The sequence below is a fragment of the Metopolophium dirhodum genome, chromosome 1 (genome assembly GCF_019925205.1).
Source record: "Metopolophium dirhodum isolate CAU chromosome 1, ASM1992520v1, whole genome shotgun sequence".
In the NCBI taxonomy this organism is placed as follows: Eukaryota; Metazoa; Arthropoda; class Insecta; order Hemiptera; family Aphididae; genus Metopolophium; species Metopolophium dirhodum.
This window is the reverse complement of record NC_083560.1, coordinates 111,908,258-111,929,427: the sequence shown is the minus strand read 5'-3', so window position 1 is coordinate 111,929,427 and position 21,170 is coordinate 111,908,258. Positions and strand designations below refer to the sequence as shown.

General features: G+C 32.9%; 2 protein-coding genes across 2 annotated transcripts; one reads left to right on the top strand and one right to left on the bottom strand.

Annotated features, from left to right (window-relative positions):
* Positions 1-16,613: 16,613 nt before the first annotated feature.
* LOC132950756 (transcription factor Adf-1-like) lies at positions 16,614-21,019 on the top strand. The gene is made up of 3 exons (XM_061022309.1): positions 16,614-16,782; positions 19,368-19,527; positions 19,620-21,019. The coding sequence occupies exons 1-3, from the start codon at positions 16,614-16,616 to the stop codon at positions 20,170-20,172; spliced, it is 882 nt and encodes a 293-aa protein (XP_060878292.1). The 3' UTR covers positions 20,173-21,019.
* On the bottom strand, positions 17,092-18,634 carry LOC132935880 (uncharacterized). The gene is made up of 2 exons (XM_061002515.1): positions 18,610-18,634; positions 17,092-18,194 (listed from the first exon to the last, which is right to left on the bottom strand). Coding segments are annotated over exons 1-2 (933 nt in total). The 5' UTR covers positions 18,612-18,634; the 3' UTR covers positions 17,092-17,263.
* Positions 21,020-21,170: the final 151 nt, after the last annotated feature.

Genomic DNA, 21,170 nt, shown 5'->3' with positions numbered 1-21,170 from the left:
TTACCGTACTTAAATTTGAAAACTGCTATTTTATAATTTATAATATAAAAAAATCAAATAAATAAAAAAAATTATTATAAAAATTGTTAATCGTCGTTTTCTTCGTCGCTACTACAGCTGCTGTCGTCGGAGTCAATTGTCATAATTATAGGTTCCATTATATGATCTCTGAAACCTTCTTTTGCATAATCTTTCTCTTGAAGTTTTTCTGCATGTCTTACACATCTTTCCCAATTACTTTGAGTGACAGCATCTATGGCTTCGTGCATAAGTCTTTCAACATCGGCTATTTTGAATGTGGTGTTATTGGAAGCCACCTCTCCTTTCACTTGAGCCCAAATCAACTCTATCGGGTTGTATTGACAGTGATAAGGTGGAAGTCGAACTACTTCATGTCCCATTTGAAATGCCGTCTTGTCTAACTGGTAGCGTTTCTCTCGTGGTCTTGCCATTTTGATCTTCTCTCTGAGCTCAGCCAGTTTCACACAGGGAAAACTCGATACCTTTTTCTGTCAGCCATTTTTGAACATCGGCCTTTTTCGTACTTGATTTTGGTACATTCTCCACTAAAACGCTATGATATGGAGCATTATCCATAACGACGACACATGGCTCTTCTAACAATTGTAACATATTTATAAACCAACCATGGAATATTTGACTATTCATTTGTGAATGGTAGTCGCCGTCATTTTTACTTCTAAAAATTAATTTAGAGCCAGAAATGAAACCAAATTTAGCTGCTCCAGCATGGCATACTATAAGGCGACCACCCTTACCAATAGGCACTCTAAATCCTTCACGATCCAATTCATTTTGCCAAATATGACTTCTCGAGTGGTTTTGATTCACCCAAGTTTCATCTAGATAAATAACAGGTCTAGTGTCACCGCTCTAACGTAGAGTACACATTTTCCTTAAAAATGTGTTTCAAAGCGCCACAATATCGTTCCGTTCCATTAAAAATTTTTTTCGCTGAATATCAGTTGCATGTTTTCAGTTTCTATCCATTCGCTTAAAGCTTACCCGTTTTCGTCGTTTTCATCATACCCCCAACTGGTATGGTGGCTATTGAAATCGCCAGCGAGTACTGAGGGGTGTTGGACTGAAGGAAGAGTTGGCAGAGGGGCCATTTTTCATTTGGGGGCTTATAGATGTTAAGTATGGTTATATTAGCCACACTAGAAGGTATAACAGAGACAGACCCAGCCATTGTTGTATGTATGTGACTCGAGTTAGAGATATCATTACGCACATAAGTAGCGGTTCCGTATTGCTTGTGATAAGTGGCAGAGATGAGTTTATAACCATCGATGTTCCCTCGGCAATGCATTTGTTCTTCATCTGGGACATGGGTCTCCTGTAGTAAGACTACATCAGCTTTAAGTTCTGGTAATAATAGAGCTAAATAGCTACTCTTGTCTCTGCTTAAGCCTTCGACATTCAGTTGGAAGATAATTAGCTGTGGGCCAATATCTCGGGTCAAAGAGCCCTGAAAAGGGCTGTTTTGCGTGTTGTTAGTATTAATGTTGGTGTTGTTGCTCATAAATGCTGTGAGGTCATAGAAGACAGTACAGCAGTCGGTTTTGGTAAATCTTTAGCCGTTTAAAACGTTGCCCGGGGTACACTACGTGGAAGCGATTTACCTTTGTACTCCATGCTGTTATCATTTGACCACGTTTTGCAGAGACATTTTGTCCAACTTGACGAACACTTTTCTGAGCCACAACAAAAGGTGGATCAACTACTGTACTTACACCCGTTTCATTAATATTATAAATTTTATCTGGTATACAGAATACTTTTTCAAAGCTTTCTCATATAAATAATAAAAAAAAAAGGAACATTAGTTTTGTTAAAAGAAGTAGCTAGTCTTGTTTTTTCTGGTTTTCTTATTGATAAACTAGGGTGGCGTTTCAGTGCAAAATTGTTGCCACATAGATTGCAGTTCGGGGGACATCGGGTCATCCCACCCGAATTTGTTGCACCATAACAGTTGCATAAAATATTTTGCCCACAGCAGCGGACGCAATGACGGACAACACCTGACGTTCCGTCGAAGAAATTTGATTAAGCCTGGTATGATAGGCAAACTTGTCGGTGTTCGTGTCCCAATGCAGGCCGAGGACCTTTATGGCGTGTTCTTCGCGCGGATCGAACGATATAGAAAGTACACGGTCATCGGGAGAAACGTACTCGAGAACGATGGTACTGTTGCTAGTCCACTTGCTCAACATACAGGCACCGTTGCGTAGTAGACCGACAACGTCTTCCTTCCGACGTAGTAAGAGCTCTTCGGTGTCAGCTCCGATAACGATGTCATCGACATAAGCAGCTCTAGTCAGGACGTCTTTGGCAAGTGGAAAACGATGACCGTCTTGCCGGTCGAGTTCGTGAAGACAGCGAATGGCGAGATACGGCGCGCAGTTACAGTACACAATTGAAATTCGACGAGATCATCAGTAGGCGAATCGCGCCAAAATATATGTTGAAATATGCGGTCTTTTTGACGAATTAAAATATCCCGATACATTTTAACGATGTCGGCGGACAAAATGTACCTGTGCATACGGCAACGAAGTAGAATGTCACGTAAATCAATTTGAAGTTTGGGTCCGGTGCACAGTGCATCGTTTAATGAGCGACCGGAAGACGAGGCGGACGAAGCGTCGAACACGACGCGAATTTTGGACATGTCACCGTCAGCCTTGAGCACGGCGTGGTGCGGAATAAAATATTTACCGGGTTCCGGGGCCGGTACCATGTGTCCTAGTGTTTGATAGGTGGACATGAATTTACGATAGGCAGCATACAACTCAGAGTCCTTAATCAGCCGGTTTTCTAAGTTATAAAACCGTTTCAACGCGATGGAACGCGAGTCGCCGAGACCGTGACGCGGTGTGTCTTGTTGTTGAGCTGTATTCGCGAACAAATGACGAAATGGTAAAGCGACACAAAATCGACCGGTAGAATCACGCGAAGTAGATTTTGTAAAATATTCTTCACACCATTGATCTTCCGTGGTGGGCGACGTAGGTGCGGCGGGTTCTTCGACCAACCAAAATTATTTTAATAAATCTCCGATTGCCGGCGGGGCGAACGCGGTGGTCAGCGTAACTGTGGGTGACTTGATCGGAATAGAAAACAAACCGAAAATTATCCATCCGAGCTGGGTGTCGAGGGCCGATGGGAAACCCGAACGATGCTCCACACCCGCGTGAGAGCGAATAAGACTAGGTAAAATATCTGGCTGTCTCGTACGCGCTCGTCATGGCAAGTAAAGGCGCCCTTTGCGCAGAAAGTAATTTCTTTTTACTTTTTTCGAGTTTGGTCCCTTCTGACCAGGTCTCTGGCGCGTAGGCAGAAACACGCCCCTGTAAATTGTTCTGGCGGCTGGGCGTCCCATCCCCCAGTTCGCCAAGTATAACGCCCTCAGACGGTTGTACATTTGTGACGATTTCTCACTGACGGAGACGACATGATCCCAAAAACTCCATCTAGGATCCAATTTCACGCCTAGGTATTTCGCCGTAGCGGTTGATCGAATCCTAGGGGCTTCCGCCGCCGTGCCGAAGCCAATATCATAATTGGGCTTTAGTCCTCCCTTGATGGACAGGAGTTGGGTTTTGCTTGCCGAGAACTCCAACTTGAATTCAGCGGCCCAAGTTTTAAGTATATTGAGTTCTTTCTCTATTCGGCGGAAAGCTGTTTGTGGCCTAGCTGCGCCAACCATGAGGAGAACGTCATCGGCATAAGTAATTAGTTTGGTTGTTTTCGATTCTCTAATGGCCTTATATAGGGGTGTCATAGTTACCTTCCACAAGGTAGGACCAAGTTGGGACCCATGTGGGCAGCCACGCTCAAGCATCCTTCTGTGACTAGTTCCTTCCAGATCGAACTCGGCATATCTGCAACTAAGGTAGGAATTTACTATCCTTGATGTGCCAACTGTAGCACCGAGTCGACTTAATTGTGCCATCAGCGGCGACCATTTCACATTGTCGAATGCACCCGAGATGTCCAGGAATACGCCGAAAAAAAGTCTGGCTCTGGATGCATCGACCCAGTCATAAAGGTTTTCTAGCGCACTGATTGTGGATCTACCAGCAGTAACCTACCGTGCTGCTGGCTGTTATCATCCAGTTTGGTTTCGTTTGTCAGTCTAACTATTATGACTGATTCAAGCGCCTTTCCTAATACAAGAAGGAGGCTAATCGGGCGGTAGGACTTTACCTCGCCAAGGTCTTCTTTGCCGGGCTTAGGAATAATAATCAGTTTGGCTGTCTTCCAGCACTCAGGGAATGTACCCTCCTGCAAATAGCGTCGGAAAAGCTGAGTTGTTATATCTTTGATAACTGGCCAGGCTTTCCTCAGCATACCCGCGGTGATACCATCAGCACCGAGGGCGCTGGTCGTTCTCATTTTCCATATTGCGTTTTTGATCTGTTCCGGGAGGAGTTCATCCTGGAACTCAATGGGACCTTGTATCATTACGTTTTCCTGGTAGGGGTCCGAGGGCATAAAAGTGTCTAATATTAGATCAGCCGTTTCGCGACAGTCAAGAGTCGAGGACCCGTCCGACTTTTTCAGCGTGCTGGGCATAGTACGGTTGACATTCCCTCTCTTAGCCCAAGAGAAGGCTTTACTCCATGGGTTGGAGTTCAGATTATCAGCAAAGCATTTCCACGCCGCTGACTTATGTTTGCGCGTTTCACTAAGAAACTCGTTGCGTAGCTTATTGTATGCTGGCCTGTTGGACGTTCTTAGGCCATTTCTCCTTTGACGGATTAGATTTTGCCGGAGCGTGTTTAGGACCGGAGACCACCAGGGGCATCTGCCCATGGGATCAGCTGGTTTCTTTTTATTCATTTACTTTTCTGCCGCCGCAATAATCGCTCGACTAATGTCCTTGGCCGTAAAGTTAATGCAGTCCTCCGATATGCGACCAACCTCTTCTAGCAGAGAGGTTTTGAACTGGTCCCAGTCAGCCGACTGAACGTTATAACGGGGACTAGCTTGATCTCTTTTCGGCGGATTTTTTACCTTAATACAGAAACTGATGACTCTGTGGTCACTATCGGTTTCATCAGCCACTGTCCGCTCGCTAATCAGATTGCCAATGTCTGGCGACGACAGAGTGACATCGATGTTAGAGGACCGCCCATCCCGACGGTGGAAGGTACTTAGGTGCCCTGGGTTATTATGCACTTTTAAATCGTACTTGTCGATGAATCGTTCAGTTATTCTGCCACGAAGGTTACGCTTTAACGAGTGCCACCGTTTCGGATGGCCATTTATGTCAGCGCAGATCACCGTTCTACAGCTCTCTTTCGCGAGGATCTGCTCCAGCCGTTCAATATGAGCCGTGGTAGGCGTGCTGTATTTAAAGTATGTCGAGACTAGAAATTTGATATCCAACAGTTACTTTTACTGCATAGTCATAAGCTAGTTTCCTAATCTAAATTAAATTCATGCCACAATTTATTTGAGAACACCTTAAAATGTATTTCACTAACATATATTCTTGTTCTTTACTAAATATTTGGTTAACAGTATACTTGGAGTTAAAACCGTTTTCATCGAGATTATTTTGAACTATACCCTCTATAATTTTCAGCTTTTTAATTCGATAAAAAAAGAGTTGTATGCCTTATTCCAAATTGCTGGGCAGCATCACGGTACCCAATATTTCCTTCTTTATATACCTGTATGGCAGCTTGTATATTAGCTTCCATTTCCTTTTCATTTCTTTTAATTTTTCCAACATAATTTCTAACCATTTCGACAAAAAAAGAAAAAAAATTTACCTATATTATGATGTTCAAAATTAGCCCATTATGTTTTGTTCAAATGTACCTCAACAGCAAACTTAACATGAAAAGAAATATTCAATTTCCATAGACAATGTCTAATAAAAACCATTAAAGAGCGTTAAATTTACTATTGGTCTAACTAATAACAACGTACCTTGTATTAATTAAATTTGAGTATTATCCTTAAATTCGATCATTAAAATTGATAAGAAAAATTACAAGATTTGATTTGATTTTTTTTTTTTGATAATTTTATTTGTACCATAGATAGTGTTGATAAGTTGTAACAAACATGTAAAACTACAGTGTAGCCAATATATTACTATCTATGTATTTTTTAATATCTGTAAACTTATTGTAAGTGTTCAAATGTTCCCCAGTCTCCCCTATATAATAATTCACAATTAATAAACAAAAATAAAACAATATATATATTATAGACAGAAATGTCCAGTGTGTGTGTGTGTCGGTCGATGGTGACAAGTGCTACACTGCTACGACATAAAATAATACCTAATTTAAATAGTTCATATATCCGTGCGCAAACGGTACCAGTAAACCTATAGACCAGAGGTATTCAAACTTTTTTATCCCAAGGCTCCTTTGAGTCTTCGCAAAATGTTGACAGCTTCCAAATTAAAAATGACAAAAAAATCAATCTTTATATGAATGTATTGGTTGTGCAGCTCATATTCTTTACAACGCTATGCAAAATAGTACAGATATCTTACCTATTGATGTCGAATTGTTTGTGACATTATAAAAAGAATAGAAGGGGACAACATATGTTCCAATAAACCATAACTTAAAAATAGAAAAACACAACACTTTTTAACTTCCAGTGTAAACTTGATGCTTTTAGAAGTAGAGAAAAAAAAATAAATACACAAAAAAACAATTTATAGAGCAATCTAACCAGTTTTATGACTTATTTTTGTTGTATATAGAAAAGTGGGGAAATTCATTTGAAGAACTAAAAATATTTCGTTGAACACAACTGATAAATTGTCAAACATGAAATGATATTCAAAAAAGTTTAACATTTATTTTGCAAAATAACAAACAAACCGGTTGGAATGAGGATGAAAATATTATTTTTAATGAATATAATCATGTAGTAAATGTTATAAATGAAAATTTAAAAGAATGGCAGAATAAGTATGTTTGTGTTGATGAAAGATGGTGTGCTATCTATAAAATTTTAAATAGTAAAAGTATATTGATATATAATTTTTGTAATATTGTAGAATAATCTCTAGCAATGCCTGGAACAAATGCTGCAATTGAAAGAGTATTTTCTATCACTAATGTATTATGGACGAACAAAATTATCGAAAAAAATCGATTTCTTGTTCCTACCATCAAATCAATTATAATTTTGAAAAATCATTTCAAAAAAAATTCGTGTAATGATTTTTATGATTTTTTGCTAACACAACCAAAACTGTTAAACTCAATCAGTTCATCGCAAAAGTACAGTAACGACACAATAGATAAAAAGGACATGATGAGCAATCGACATCAACCCAATAAAAGTAAACAAGTTTTTTATTAAAATATTAAGCGAGGAAGTTAAAAAATATTTTAACTGTAAATTGTAACTATAAAATATAAAAATATTTAAAAAAAAAATATGCATGTTTTTTTAGAGTATTTAAACTAAAAATTGTTTGTCCCGTTTTTTTTTTTGCAAAACTGGTCACCCTAATCTAAGGATAATGTAAGGGTAATAGATAAAGTTTGATTTTCTTATAGACAACATTATTTAATTTGTTTATTGTTTCTTTGTCAAGATTATATTATTATTACCAGCCGCACATTTATTGAAATTAGAAAAACCAAGATAGGCATGTTGTAATTCATTGATAAAACAAATTAACGCTATAACATGCATAGAGATAAATACCACAGCTGGTCTGAATATCTAACTGTAGGAAATTACTGTACAACGCCACTGAGTTATACATCAAAGAATACTTTTTGTATGAAATATTTCTTATTATGAATCTATAAGGACGTTGTATTTATTATTGTTATATATTGGTTCAACACGACGAATTTCTATGTTTATCGTCGGAACAAGTAATTAAGTATGTATCAAGTGATGAAGTTCAAGGAAAACCAGTTCCATCTAAGAAAAAGGTATGCAAACTAAAATTGTTAGTTGTTATATTTTAGTATTAAGTAAAGGCAATTAAGCTATTTACCTAAATATATATTGTAGGTAGGTAATCTAATTAATTTACAAGTATATTTATTGTTATAGATATTTGAATGTGTCATTCAAAATTGGTTTTAATAACACTGGTTCAGAGACAAAAACTTTAAATAATGTAAATTTACAAGCAATAAGTTTCTTAAGTTCAAAAAAAAACACTTTTTGAAACAATACTCAAATATTAAAGGGATTTCTTAGATATAATTCTATAATTCCATACTCAGCATCAGTTGAGAGGTTATTTAGCAAGGCAGTACAAGTTTTAACAAGTAGGCGTAATAGGTTAAATGATAGAACTTTTAAAATAATCTTTTGTTGTAATTATTACTATTATTTTAAAAGCATTTATTATTAATATTTGTTTAGCTAATAGCTTCTTTGTATTATTAAGTCAGAAAATGACTTTTCATATGTATTTAAAAATTAAACTATTTTATTTTATGTTTATTTTTAAAACGTTTTAAATTATGTTTTTTTTTTAATGATAATACCTATATCATTGAATATTTGCAAAATTAAACATGAAATTATCTGATGTTTATCTAGATGAAATTTAGTAATAACTATATTTATCTTTATCTCGGTAATTAGTTATCTATTCCCAACACTGGTTACAGTACTCACGTCCGACTAACTAATACCAGTTCGTTCGAGAGACACCGATTAAGCTAAAATTAATAGATTAATAATTATATACTAATAACAATGTGCTCATAATATGCATAAATATTTTTTTTTTTTTATTTATTTTCGAATTAAGAAAATTTAACAATCTGTACTCGTGGTACAATAAGCTTAAAAGATATTTGAATACAATAGTAATAGAATTAATACAAACAAAAATGCGGCAGCATTCATTTATATGTAATGCTATTCTTATTTAACATGAAAATCGTGAATTGAAGAGACTGTCCAGCAACAGCACTTCGGCGAGAATTTTTTTTTTTTTTTTGTAAAGTTTAACGTATAGTCCTGTGTATTATGCTAACCAGTCTCTGGGCCACTTACGCTGGAGTCTCCTTACCGTGTTATCATATTATTTTATGATTATAGTTTTTGAACAAGGATTGCCAATATGCTAAAACTATTCGTCGACTGATGCCAAATTAGAGTTCATGATGATCACATGTCCTTATTGTGTAAAAGAATTCTTATACGAATGCACATTGATCTATCACATAATGATGAAGCATGTTAAAGAAACTACCAAATATAAAAGACAATTTCTCGGAAGTGAGGCAAGTACAACTTTTTCATTAACTTATTTACATTGGTTTTTTTTAATTAATTTTCATTTTACAGAACCTGACTGTGAAAATTGCTTCTACATTAAAAAATATAAACAATATAGTAACTAGTGAAGCATTAATGATGTATTTAAATAGTTATGCTTGCCGTATAAACCAAAGAGAACATTTAAATCAAACAATACTGTCTAACATACACAATATTCAATACCATATGAACATTGAACAATAACACGCAAGTATGTAACAATTATACAAATTATAACAATAAAATACAATAATAATAATAATATTTACAGGCATTATCTAGATTTAAAAATATCAACAATGTAATAAGATACGTAGAGCATGAAAATGAGGAAGACACAATAATATCAGGAGGCTCATTGGAGATACATGGTTTAGCTAAAAGATTCGTCACAAAAAAATTCAAAAAAAAAAAATTGGGAAAAAAAAAATTGCACTATCTATCAGAGACAATGAAGATATTCCAAGGCAATTGTGTCTTAAATTATTGTCATTATTTACACATCCAAAAAACATTAACAATACATGAGGAGACAACATTTTTACCAAATAATTTGTATAATTACTTTGGAAATCCACCTCAAAACGTAGACTCTCAAAATTTAGATTTAAAGCTTATAACATCAGTTGAAGAATTGGATTATGTAATTAGTAATATGATAATGGGTAATTTAAATCATTTAATTGACAAGTGAGTGTAAAAGTGCATAGGTAATTTACAATGATTGTAATCCTTATTTTATTTTATTTTCTAGTTCAATCATGGATGAATTAATGGAGAAAAAAAAGTGACTCATTAAAATTTCAATACTGATGCAATTTATTGAAAAGTTTCATAGCCAAATGAATGGTATAATTAAAAATAATGAAAAAATAATGAATTCTGTGAATATAATAAATGCCAATGTTATCTACTCCCTGGACAATGAGTTCCGGTCATTTATAAGGAAACTCCATTACTGGTGGTTATTTTTTCATACACTTAACCATGGTATGCCAGAGATGTAAGTATTGACAGCAATATTCAATTAATAATAAAATTATTTAAGTACATTTTAATATTAAATAGATGTCTAGTCCACAATCGTCAATACTCTACCATCATAATTGACACAGATTCCATTGTGGAGTTTTATATACAGCCCGATGATGGTTTCAATGAAACATGCGTTCTATCATGTTTAATAAGTTATTTTAAGGGTGTGACCCGGTGGTCTCAGCAGCATAATACGGTATATATTAATGTCTTGAAACCACTAAACATATTATTTAACCTTTTTTTTTTTTTTTTGAAATTTTAGCTTTGTAACATATTCAAACATATTAGTGTGCTGATGGTGGTGACGAAGAACTATTTCATTACAAAAAAAAAAACCAAAATTGTACTTAAAAACCTGACGTGCAATGAATACCTAAAGAACATTGTAATAAACAACAAAAATACGTATTTGTATCAAGGCAATTGAAAATGGTAATAAAATGTAAGTTGTTATGAAATATTTTCTTTCTGCTAGAAAAAGTTTTATTTGTTTCCACTCTTCAACCTTTAATAGGAGAAATCATCATTGGATGGTGTAATTTTCAATTTATATTTCAGAGTAACTTTCAATGTATTTTCCGGCCCATTTTTTGAAGTTATTTTCCTAGGACTTCTTGCTTTAAACAATGTTTTTTTAACACCAGATTGAGTCTATACAATGAAAAATAAAATAGCTATCATCTAGTATTGGTATAACATTAATTATATACATTTATTTTAATTACGATTTTGTAATATAATTTGGTGGTTCAAAATACTTTGAACATACTCGTGCTACGTAAACTTTCAATAATTGTATTTTGTTATAATGATTAATATGTCTGAATATTATAATTTGTACCTGTACTTATATTTAAGACTTTCATATAGCTTGGTCTTTCACATGCTTGAACCCATTTTTTAAAAATATTTAATCATATGTTTTATTATTTTGTCTCTCACCAAGTTTAGTTATAAGTAGTCTTGCTCTTCGATAAGAGGTTCCACCTCAGTGAAGGGCAATGCTAGTTTTATTTTATATTTTTATATATTTTTCACTTGTACAATATTTTAACTGGCAATATAATTTATATATTATTATTATTATATTGAACAACTAGCAAACCATCAAAATGATCTTGAACTAAAATTAGTTCGGAACCTTAATGCAGAAGACTTACAAAAGCCTACGGTGGCTGGTAGTTGTCCGAATAATGATTAAGACCGATAAGAGTGGTTGTACAGTGGTTACCCTGTGACCAACTTGAGGTGGTGTTGCACAGCAAGTCGGGGGATATTTTCGATTTGCGGAGCGGAGCGACGGCGCCGAGGAGCGTAGCGACGAGTGCCGCTAGCATGACATCACTGTACGATGTTTTTTCAAATTGGTGTCACTGTAAAATGCTGGTATATGCTGGTATGGTATTGTGGTATAAGCTGCCTTATCATTTTTCGGACAACTGCCCCCTACCCAAAAGCCTAATCATTTTGATAAAATGAAAGTTTCAAAAGCTGTTAATGAGTACTGATACAAGCTTAAAATTTTTGGTTGACAATGAAAATTATCTTTCAAAACCACTGCATGGTTCATACAACAAGTGGCTTACATTAATGACTTAGAAATCCCGTTGTCGCTTTATTTAAGTTCAACCTAGAAAAGTATAATGAAACCATACAATTTTTATATGATTTTATGGATATGTTCAAAAATATAAAAATTGGGTCCAAGGGAACATGGAAACCATGCCAAGCTGATGTTTTATTAGCAACAAAAATTGTTAAGTATTATTGATTTACAAAATATTTTTCTCAGTGAAAAGTCTTATAAGTTTCTCCTTACTGGATGATTTTTTCAAGATTGTCTTGAACATTTATTTTCATGTATTAGAAGTGTTCGACATATTCCAAATCATTTACAGTTTAAGAGTAATTTGAAACTTGTTTCTGTAGTTCAATTTCTAAAAAATGTATCCAACAGTAACTACGATAAAGATGTCAGAATTTCTTGGTGATATATTAAAATTTTCGAAAATTAAGCCTATATTATCAGATTTATCAGATGAAGAATATGAAGTATGCGATGGCTTTAATGACTGTACGATTATTGTTCTACAAAATACTGAACTAAACTGTTTGTACAATATAGCAGCTATATTACTTTTGACACATTAATCATTTTTTTTTAAAGAACAATTTAACTCAAAGTATAACAAATCTTAAATTCAGATTTTCCAGTCACTCGCCTTTCTTGCTATTTCTCACAATTTTTATTATCTACGGCTCACTTTATTTTATTGACAAAAGCTTTGTTTTTTGAGAATGATTAAAATTAGTAATTACTAATTACTATATTTTGTGTTATATTGTGTTTCGGATAAATTGTTCTTAATATAATGAAATATAATAATAATATTCATTATAGTACAATTTCTAAGATAAATTTAAAAAATACGGGTTTGCAAAGAATATTAACTGTATAAAACTATTATTGAAATACTTTTTAAACTATAATTTAGTTATTACCCTGTAGATCATATATTTATAATTTTACTATAGCGAATACTAAGCAGAAATATTTTTACAAGTATTAATACTTAATTATACTTACACTGAAAAAAATATTTATTTATAAATTATTTAGTTAGCTATACAAATTATAAAATCAATATTAAATAAATAATAATATTGAGCACTAACATCACTGAGAACAAAACGTGAACGTCTGACCATCACGCCCGCATAACTGTATGTCTGTACTATATTACATGTGCTTAGCAATAATTCTATATACAAGGTGTGACAATAAAATAACGAGACTTTCTAAATATAACCTAAACTATTACCGTTATCTATAAAACGATTATTGAAATATGATTAGGGAACACTTATCTAAAAGTACTATAAACACTGATGAAATCGGTTGTTTTCTTATACGTTAGTAGCCTTGTTATTAGTGCGAGTTCGACTATACTGCCGAAAAATGTTAGATATAAAAATCGAACAACGTGTTAAATTAAAAAAAACTGCCACGGAATCATTTCGTATGTTATGTGAAGTTTATGGTGAAGAATGTTTATCAAGAGCTCGCGTTTTTGATTGGCACAAACGGTTTTGAGGACGTCGAAGACGATGATCGTTCTGGACGTCCTACTACATCTTCAACAAACGAAAACGTTGAAAAAATCGACAAATTTATTCGGCAAGATCGTCGATCAAGTGTTAGAGCTGTAGCAGAGATGGTAAATATTAATAGAGAAGGTGTTCGTACAATTTTAGTTGAAAATTTAAATATGAAAAGTGTGTTAGCACATTTTAGCAAATGGTCCCTAAAAATTTGACGGTTGATCAAAAATCCAATCGCAAAGAAATTTGTTCGGACACCTCAAAAATCATCAAAGATGATCCGTCTTTTATAAATAATATTATTACGTGTGATGAAACATGGATTTTTACATATAATCCTGAAACTAAAAGGCAATCCATGCATTGTAAGACACCAACTTTCCTAAGAATGAAGAAAGCACGAATGAGCAAATCAAAATTCAAAGCAATGCTCATTGTTTTCTTGACATTAAGGGAATAATTTTTGTTGAATGGGTCCCTAGTGGGCAAACTCTCAACCAATATTATAAAGAGGTATTAATTAAATTAAGAGAACGTGTTAGAAAAAAGCGACCATATCTGTGGAAGAATGGCTGGGTTCTTCACCAAGACAATGCTCCAGCTCACAGTGCATTTTCAATTCAACGTTTTTTAACTGAAAAAATATTTCTATACTTCAACATCCCCCGTACTCGCCAGACCTTGCTCCTTGCAACTTCTTCTTATTCCCAAAAATTAAAAGTTTATTAAAAGGAACCCATTTTCAAACGGTTTATGACGTAAAAATGAAAACGGCAGAACTTCTAAAAGGGCTGACTGAAAGCGATTGGCAACATTGTTTTCAAGAATGGCAGCGACGTATGCAACAGTGTGTTGATGCTGAGGGAAGGTACTTTGAAGGTGACAATCATTAAAATTGTAAAATTTTAAAAATAAATAACTTTTATTAAAAAAGTCTCGTTATTTTATTGTCACACCTCGTAGGTATTTTATTTTTATTTGTTGATAAATGACACGGGATATTGCTAATGGAGCCAATAAACATATAACACTAATAAAGTTTAGATGTATTTGATGTTTATATTTTGTAGTTTTATATTCTTAAAATACATTTTTTCTCGTACTATTAATAGTAGTAATAGTAATATTAATATTAATATATTATATACAATTAATTAATGGTTTTTAAGCTGAAGTGAGGGCCACGGGTTGGACATCCCTGCTGTAGATTGTATACAATAAGTACCTATTATAAGTCAAACTGTAGATTAGCTACGTATCTATAGTCTATTCAGATTAAGAGCACACCAGATTTACATAGCAAAACCGGGTTTGACCGTGGCCGCCTAGTATCGTCTTATACTGAATAGAGTGTGGCGACGCATAAAAGCGCACTGTGGTTATTCGCCTCAACTGGCTCTGGTTGGCAACGACTAAACCGCGAAGTGCACCGCTACCCAGTAACGACAACCGCATATTACATCACCGTGATATATAACAAGGCTCGAACACCAGACCCGAACACCCGGCTGGTCAAACTTTTGTGCCTCTCGTCAAAAAGAGTCTTGTTATACATTATAAGGAAAGCAAAAATGCAGAGGTAACATATTTTCAATATTGTGTGTACGCGGCAATTCGAAATATTAGCTACCTATTATAGTATTGTTATAATACAGTCCTTATGGCAGTCGAGATATGTGACCCGTTGCCGATTTACGTGTTTGTTTTAGTGCATTATATCATAATATGGTTTATTATTCACTGTAATAAAAATCTGTTTGGTAATTTAATTTAACATTGTTTGGATTACTTTAATAATCTCTTCCTTTCAACAACTATTAATGTCTAACAACTTTAGGTACCTACTTTACTTTATTTTATTAGGTATGTCAAATGTAATTTAAATATTGTTGAATTGTTTAACTATAGGTTATATAATATCAAGAATAGAAAATAATGACAAAGTTTGTGATGGTTGTATTAATTCTATGTGTTCTTCCAAACCTTTAAAAACTAATTACTCTGCTTTTGTTCAAATTAAAGAATACAAAACTGGTTGCTTAAAACATGTTACTGAAGAATTTTTTCAATTTTTTCTTAGTATGGAAATAATGTTTAGAAAATAATGAAGTTTAATTTTAAACAACAAAAGAGAAATAATAACGAAGAAATAATCACTTGAATTAGGTGCTTTTTTATTTTCAAAATGTCATCCAATTAAGACAAAGATGATAAACTGATTTATTGCATTCAGGAGTAAAAATGTAGGAACACTTTTTACAAAAAATATCAAAAAAAGTGCAGCTTGTTTCAAAGCTAGCAAGAGTATTGCAATGAGAGAAGCTGTTAAGAATAAAACAAAACTTTAAAGGCAACGGGTTTTAACAATTTAATTATTATTTAAACAATTTATTATTATTATATTTTACTAGGTGGGCCTACCTAATATTATTAATTATTATGTTGAAAATTCTAAGCATAATTTATTGTTTTTATTGTATTAACTGATACATTAATTGTTATTATTAAAATGTATACATTTATAATTCAACACATAGTACACTATATAAAAAAAAACTCTGTTCACCGAAACAACACGCCACGGCCTGACTAAAATCGGTTCGTTCTTCGCATCCTCTCGCGTTACCCACGCATTGGTGCCGGCGGCAGGACGTGACTACCGAGTGCCGACTCTAGGTATGGACTTGATGTATCGATAATATCAAATATCGATATTTTGCTTTGATATATCGATATATTTTGATGCGAATTTTTGACATAGGCGTGGTGACGGCAGCGACACGGCGCACAACGCCATCTCTGGAGCGTTGCATACGTAAAGGTGCGATTCCTTAGAACGCGTCTAGAGACGCGCGACCAGCGCGGCCGACGAGGCGCGACTCTAATTTTAGCCGCACTTGGACTTCTTTTGCTATTTTTAGATGTAGCCGATTCCTTAGAACGCGGCTGACGCGTGCGACCGCCGCGCGCGTCTAGAGCCGCGCGACCGTGACCGCGCCAGAGGCAGTCATGACGCGGCCGCGTGCTCGTAATTTTTATAATTAATACGAATAAATATTACATTAAATTTTATTATTATAATATTTATTAATTTATTATATTTATTTTAATTAATTTATTAATTATATAATACGTTAAATAATATTTATCAATATTATATTATAAAAATGTCTTCGAACATCATGAAAACGGGATTTAGTACTGAAGAAGATAAAACCTTGGCTGAACTCGTTGGGTTTCATCCATGTTTATTTGACTTGGCAAACCCTTCATACAAAAATCAAATAATAAAAGAAAATGTATGGAAACAAATTTCAAACGAATTGAACAGACCAGGTATTTTTTAATTTTTAAAACTTTTTATTTATAAATGCAATAGTATTCAGTCCGGTCTTATTACGTTATGTTACGGTATTTATCATATATCTTTTTACAAAAATTGGTCTAATATAGTTAGGTCTGATCGAATATAATATTATAATAAATATGTATTATATTATATTTTTCACTCAAGGGATAATATTTCGGGACAACGTTTGGCCCATCACACTTTCTTCATAATTTTAATAATAATATAGACAGAAACTGGAATATTATGTATTATTGATTTATATAAATAATACAAGGTTAAAAAAAATGCTCATGTATTCTCATTTCAGATTAAACATATATACATTATAAACATTATAAACTGTACATATAATATTATTGAGATATATAAACAAACAATTAGTGAAGTTAAAAATAAAAATGAAAATTAATGTAATCAGTACTTCAATATTATAATACAAAATATTTAAAAATATTATATGACATTTTACGAAGTATCGGTTCTTAATGTATGATAATTTTGCCATGGTACTGTACCCTGCGGAGAGTTGAAAAATTGTTTAAATTCATCTCTTACTAAAAAGCCTTCATAATTTCCATATCCTCCCGTATGCTCAAGCTGTACCATATTATTAGCAGGATAATCATTTGGGTCAAAATTGTAATAGTGTTGTTCTGATGTATTCTCTAAAGTATATTGGTCACGTAAAAGATTATGAAGACAGCATGCAGATAATATGAGATGGTCGACGGTTTCTGGTTTTATTGGTATCGGTGTATAAAACACTCTAAAAACCTGGCTTAATAGTCCAAAGCTATTTTCAGTTGTTCTTCTTGCCCGTGACAAACGATAATTGAAAATTTTTTTTTCGCAATCATTTCTAGACTCTATTTTAGAGTATGGTCGCATCATGTGTGGGTCCAAACGAAATGCTTCATCACCGATGTATACATACGGCAATATTTTTTCTGAATTTGGAATTTTGCAATTAGGTGGAAAATATTCACAATTTTTCATTTGTTCTGACATTTTTGATTTGTTAAATATACCACTATCGCTCTCTTTACCATAAGATCCTATGTCAACCAAAATGAACTTGCAGTTCGCATCAACAATTGCCAACAAAACGATTGAGAAGAAATCTTTGTAATTGTAATATAATGATCCACTTTTCTCTGGTGAAAATATACGAATATGCTTACCATCAATGGCACCCACACAATTCGGAAAATTCCACTTTTTCCAAAACTGTTTTGATATTTCTACCATGTCATCTTTTGTTGGTGTAGGTAATAAAATAGGTGTTAATCGATTGCTTAAACTTTTCAAAACTAGCTTCACAATACGTGAAATGTAACTTTGAGAAATACGAAAGGCAAAAGCAAGGGAATGAAAAGATTCACCAGTTGCCATAAACCTGTTAAATAATAATAATAATAATAATAATACAATTATATTAAAGTATTTAAGTATATAATATCAGTATATGCAAATATAAAAAAACTATTATTTAAAACAGAAAAATATTTATCTGCCAATAACTTATTAGTTTTACCAAAATTATATATATAATATATATATCATATATATATTTTTTATATTATTTTTAATGTAATTTTAAATTATAAAAAAACACTTGATTGTGTTTAATTTATACTTTTAGATTCTGAACGAAGTGAAGAATGTATTAATTTTACTATGATGAATGTTTTTTGTTGAGTGTTTGAAATTATAATTATTGCATAATTGCGTAAAATAACAATTTAGCCTTCAACGATTTTTGATATTTGTTCTTATTCAAAATGTATACGTCGTAGAAACTTGAAACTTACATAAAATGTTTGAATTAGCGTTTTCTTTACATGAATGTATTTTCAAAATATTTCGTTTATTTTTAAGCTATATTTAGGCATTTAAAATATTCGATTTTTCTTAGATTTTTTTTATAAAAGTTGATGAAAAATTGTTGACTCTGCCAAAACACTTGAAAATATAATACAAGGTTCTCCATAAGTTTTACTTATAATAAGTATAAGAAATATCGCGATCGGTTCAATTAAAAATTAAAAATAATAAAAATTACAAAATTAAAAATTCACGCGTGAAATAACTATTTAATATTTATTATAAACATATACACTGACAATTCATTTTCGTTCAGAATCGTTTTTTTTATAATATAAAATAATTCCAAAATCTATCCTAAAATGCCTAACCTATCAATTCATCTCGTGTATCCATCCAACTCTTGTATGGATTCTTTTTTATAATTTAAAATTATTTGCAATTTTTTTAGATAAATTATGGTATTTTAATATACTACAGTAATAATTATGATCAATATTTATCGAAGGGTTGAAGACATAATTATTATGTTTATATTTATATTATAATATTATTTTTATTTTTCAATACAAGTTTATTGTTTTTTTTTTAATCATAGTATTTAAGTTAAAATTATTTTTATAATAATTTATTTGACAATAATATCTACCTACTTATTTTTTATGTCAATATTGATATTTGAATAATAAATTATGTTTTACTCTTATTTATTTTTACATTTTTAAACATAAAATTATTTATCCAGTTGATGATTGTAAAAAGCGGTGGAAAAATATTAAGGATACATATAATAAAAAAAGGAGAGGCAGAAAATTGGGTACTGGGTCAGCTACGAGAGAAAAACCTTCGAAATGGATACTAGAGGATGTTTTGACATTTTTGGATACAGCTGTATATGAAAGACAGTAATAACTAATAATATATTTTACATTTGTTTACTTATTGATATTATTTATTTGTAAAATATAATCTTAATACTTATAAATTATAATAATAGGAGCTTAACGAATGTGACAAACGATGAGGACGAGGAAGAATGTTTAAATTCATTGGATAATAGTGTTTCTCAAATTGAACCGGAAAATGAAAACATACAATTACCATCAACTTTAGAGTCTACAACAGAAGTTCAAAAATCAAAAATAGAAACAACTGGTACAAAACGACAAAAAAAAACTGAAGCATTCATCGAAATATTGAACCAAAGAAGTGAAGAAAGAAGCCGTTTACTACAAGAGCTGACAAACCCAGAAGAAGCAGAAGACCCAATCGACGTTTTCTTCAAAAGTATAGCCCTAACAGTAAAACAGTTTTCGCCCCAACTAAAGATTAAAGCAAAAATGGAAGTATTAAAAATAATAAATGAACTGGAACTTTTGAATCTTAAACCATCGAATCAGACAAGTAGTCCTTCTAATTACGAGTTTGCAGAAAATGTAAGTTCTAGGTTCCAAGAGTTACACCCGATAAATTATTCCGCCACATCACATTCTGAGCTCAATGGAAACTCATCAGCATCCAATTGGTCGGAACATTTTCAAAATTTTTAAATACTAATTTGCATTTAATTATTACAATTACTTTAACCTTGTTATTTATGCTATTTTATGTTTTTGAACAGTAGTATTTTTACTTAAATATTAATTTGTTTTTTTTTATTTTAAAAAGTGACGATTTTATTTTATTTTTTATCAATATAATAAGATATATTTATTTTATTTATTCTTTTACATAATGCTTCCGTTATAATTTTTCTTTTTTATTTATATTGATCAAGTATATGATATGTTATATGTATAAATATTTTTAAAAACATTCTTACCTTAACGTCACAGCGAATTTCTCTGCCGGTGAAATAGGCTCTTTCACTCTGTTATACGGATTTAATTTTAAATCATCTTCGATTAGATTTAAAACAAAATTAAACTGCTCCCAACTCAGTCTAAAAAATTCCCTGAATTTTTTTTCATCTCTAAACAAATGTTTCTCAATCAATACACTAAAAAAACCCTCCTTTTTTCTGGTCAAATACAAATCGTTCACACTTTTTGTCATAACTTCTTCAATTATAATTTCTTCTTCTTCTATTTCTTCTAATAATAGATTTATCAATATTTTTTTTTTCTGTTGACGCAACATTGTTCACTGGTTTGAAAATTTATAATACACAAATTTATAATAAATACAAAATTGTAACCAAATACATGTGATCAATAGAACGAACAACGACGTATTAACCCGATATCAAAATATGTGCCGCCCGGCCATTTGTTGTGGCGCGGCGCGGCGCGATTTGTAGTTCTAGGGAATCCGCTATCAACCGCGCGGCTAAAATTAGAGTCGCGCCGCGTCGGCCGCGCTGGTCGCGCGTCTCTAGACGCGTTCTAAGGAATCGCACCTTAAAGGTCCCCACACACTGCCGCGGTGGCGGTGGCGGTCGCGGTGGCGGTGACGTCGTAGTCCGCACACACTGCCGCGGTGGCGGTAGCGGTGACCTGATTTTTTATTAACTTTAAATGTTTAAATTTGTTTAAATTTTTAAAAGTTT

Bases quoted from the DNA above. Each gene is read 5' to 3' on its own strand.
- LOC132950756 (XM_061022309.1), top strand. From the start codon at position 16,614: ATGTCTTCGAACATCATGAAAACGGGATTTAGTACTGAAGAAGATAAA. The intron at 16,783-19,367 runs GTATTTTTTAAT...TTATTTATCCAG, and splicing joins AAACGAATTGAACAGACCAG to TTGATGATTGTAAAAAGCGG. The intron at 19,528-19,619 runs GTAATAACTAAT...TTATAATAATAG, and splicing joins ACAGCTGTATATGAAAGACA to GAGCTTAACGAATGTGACAA.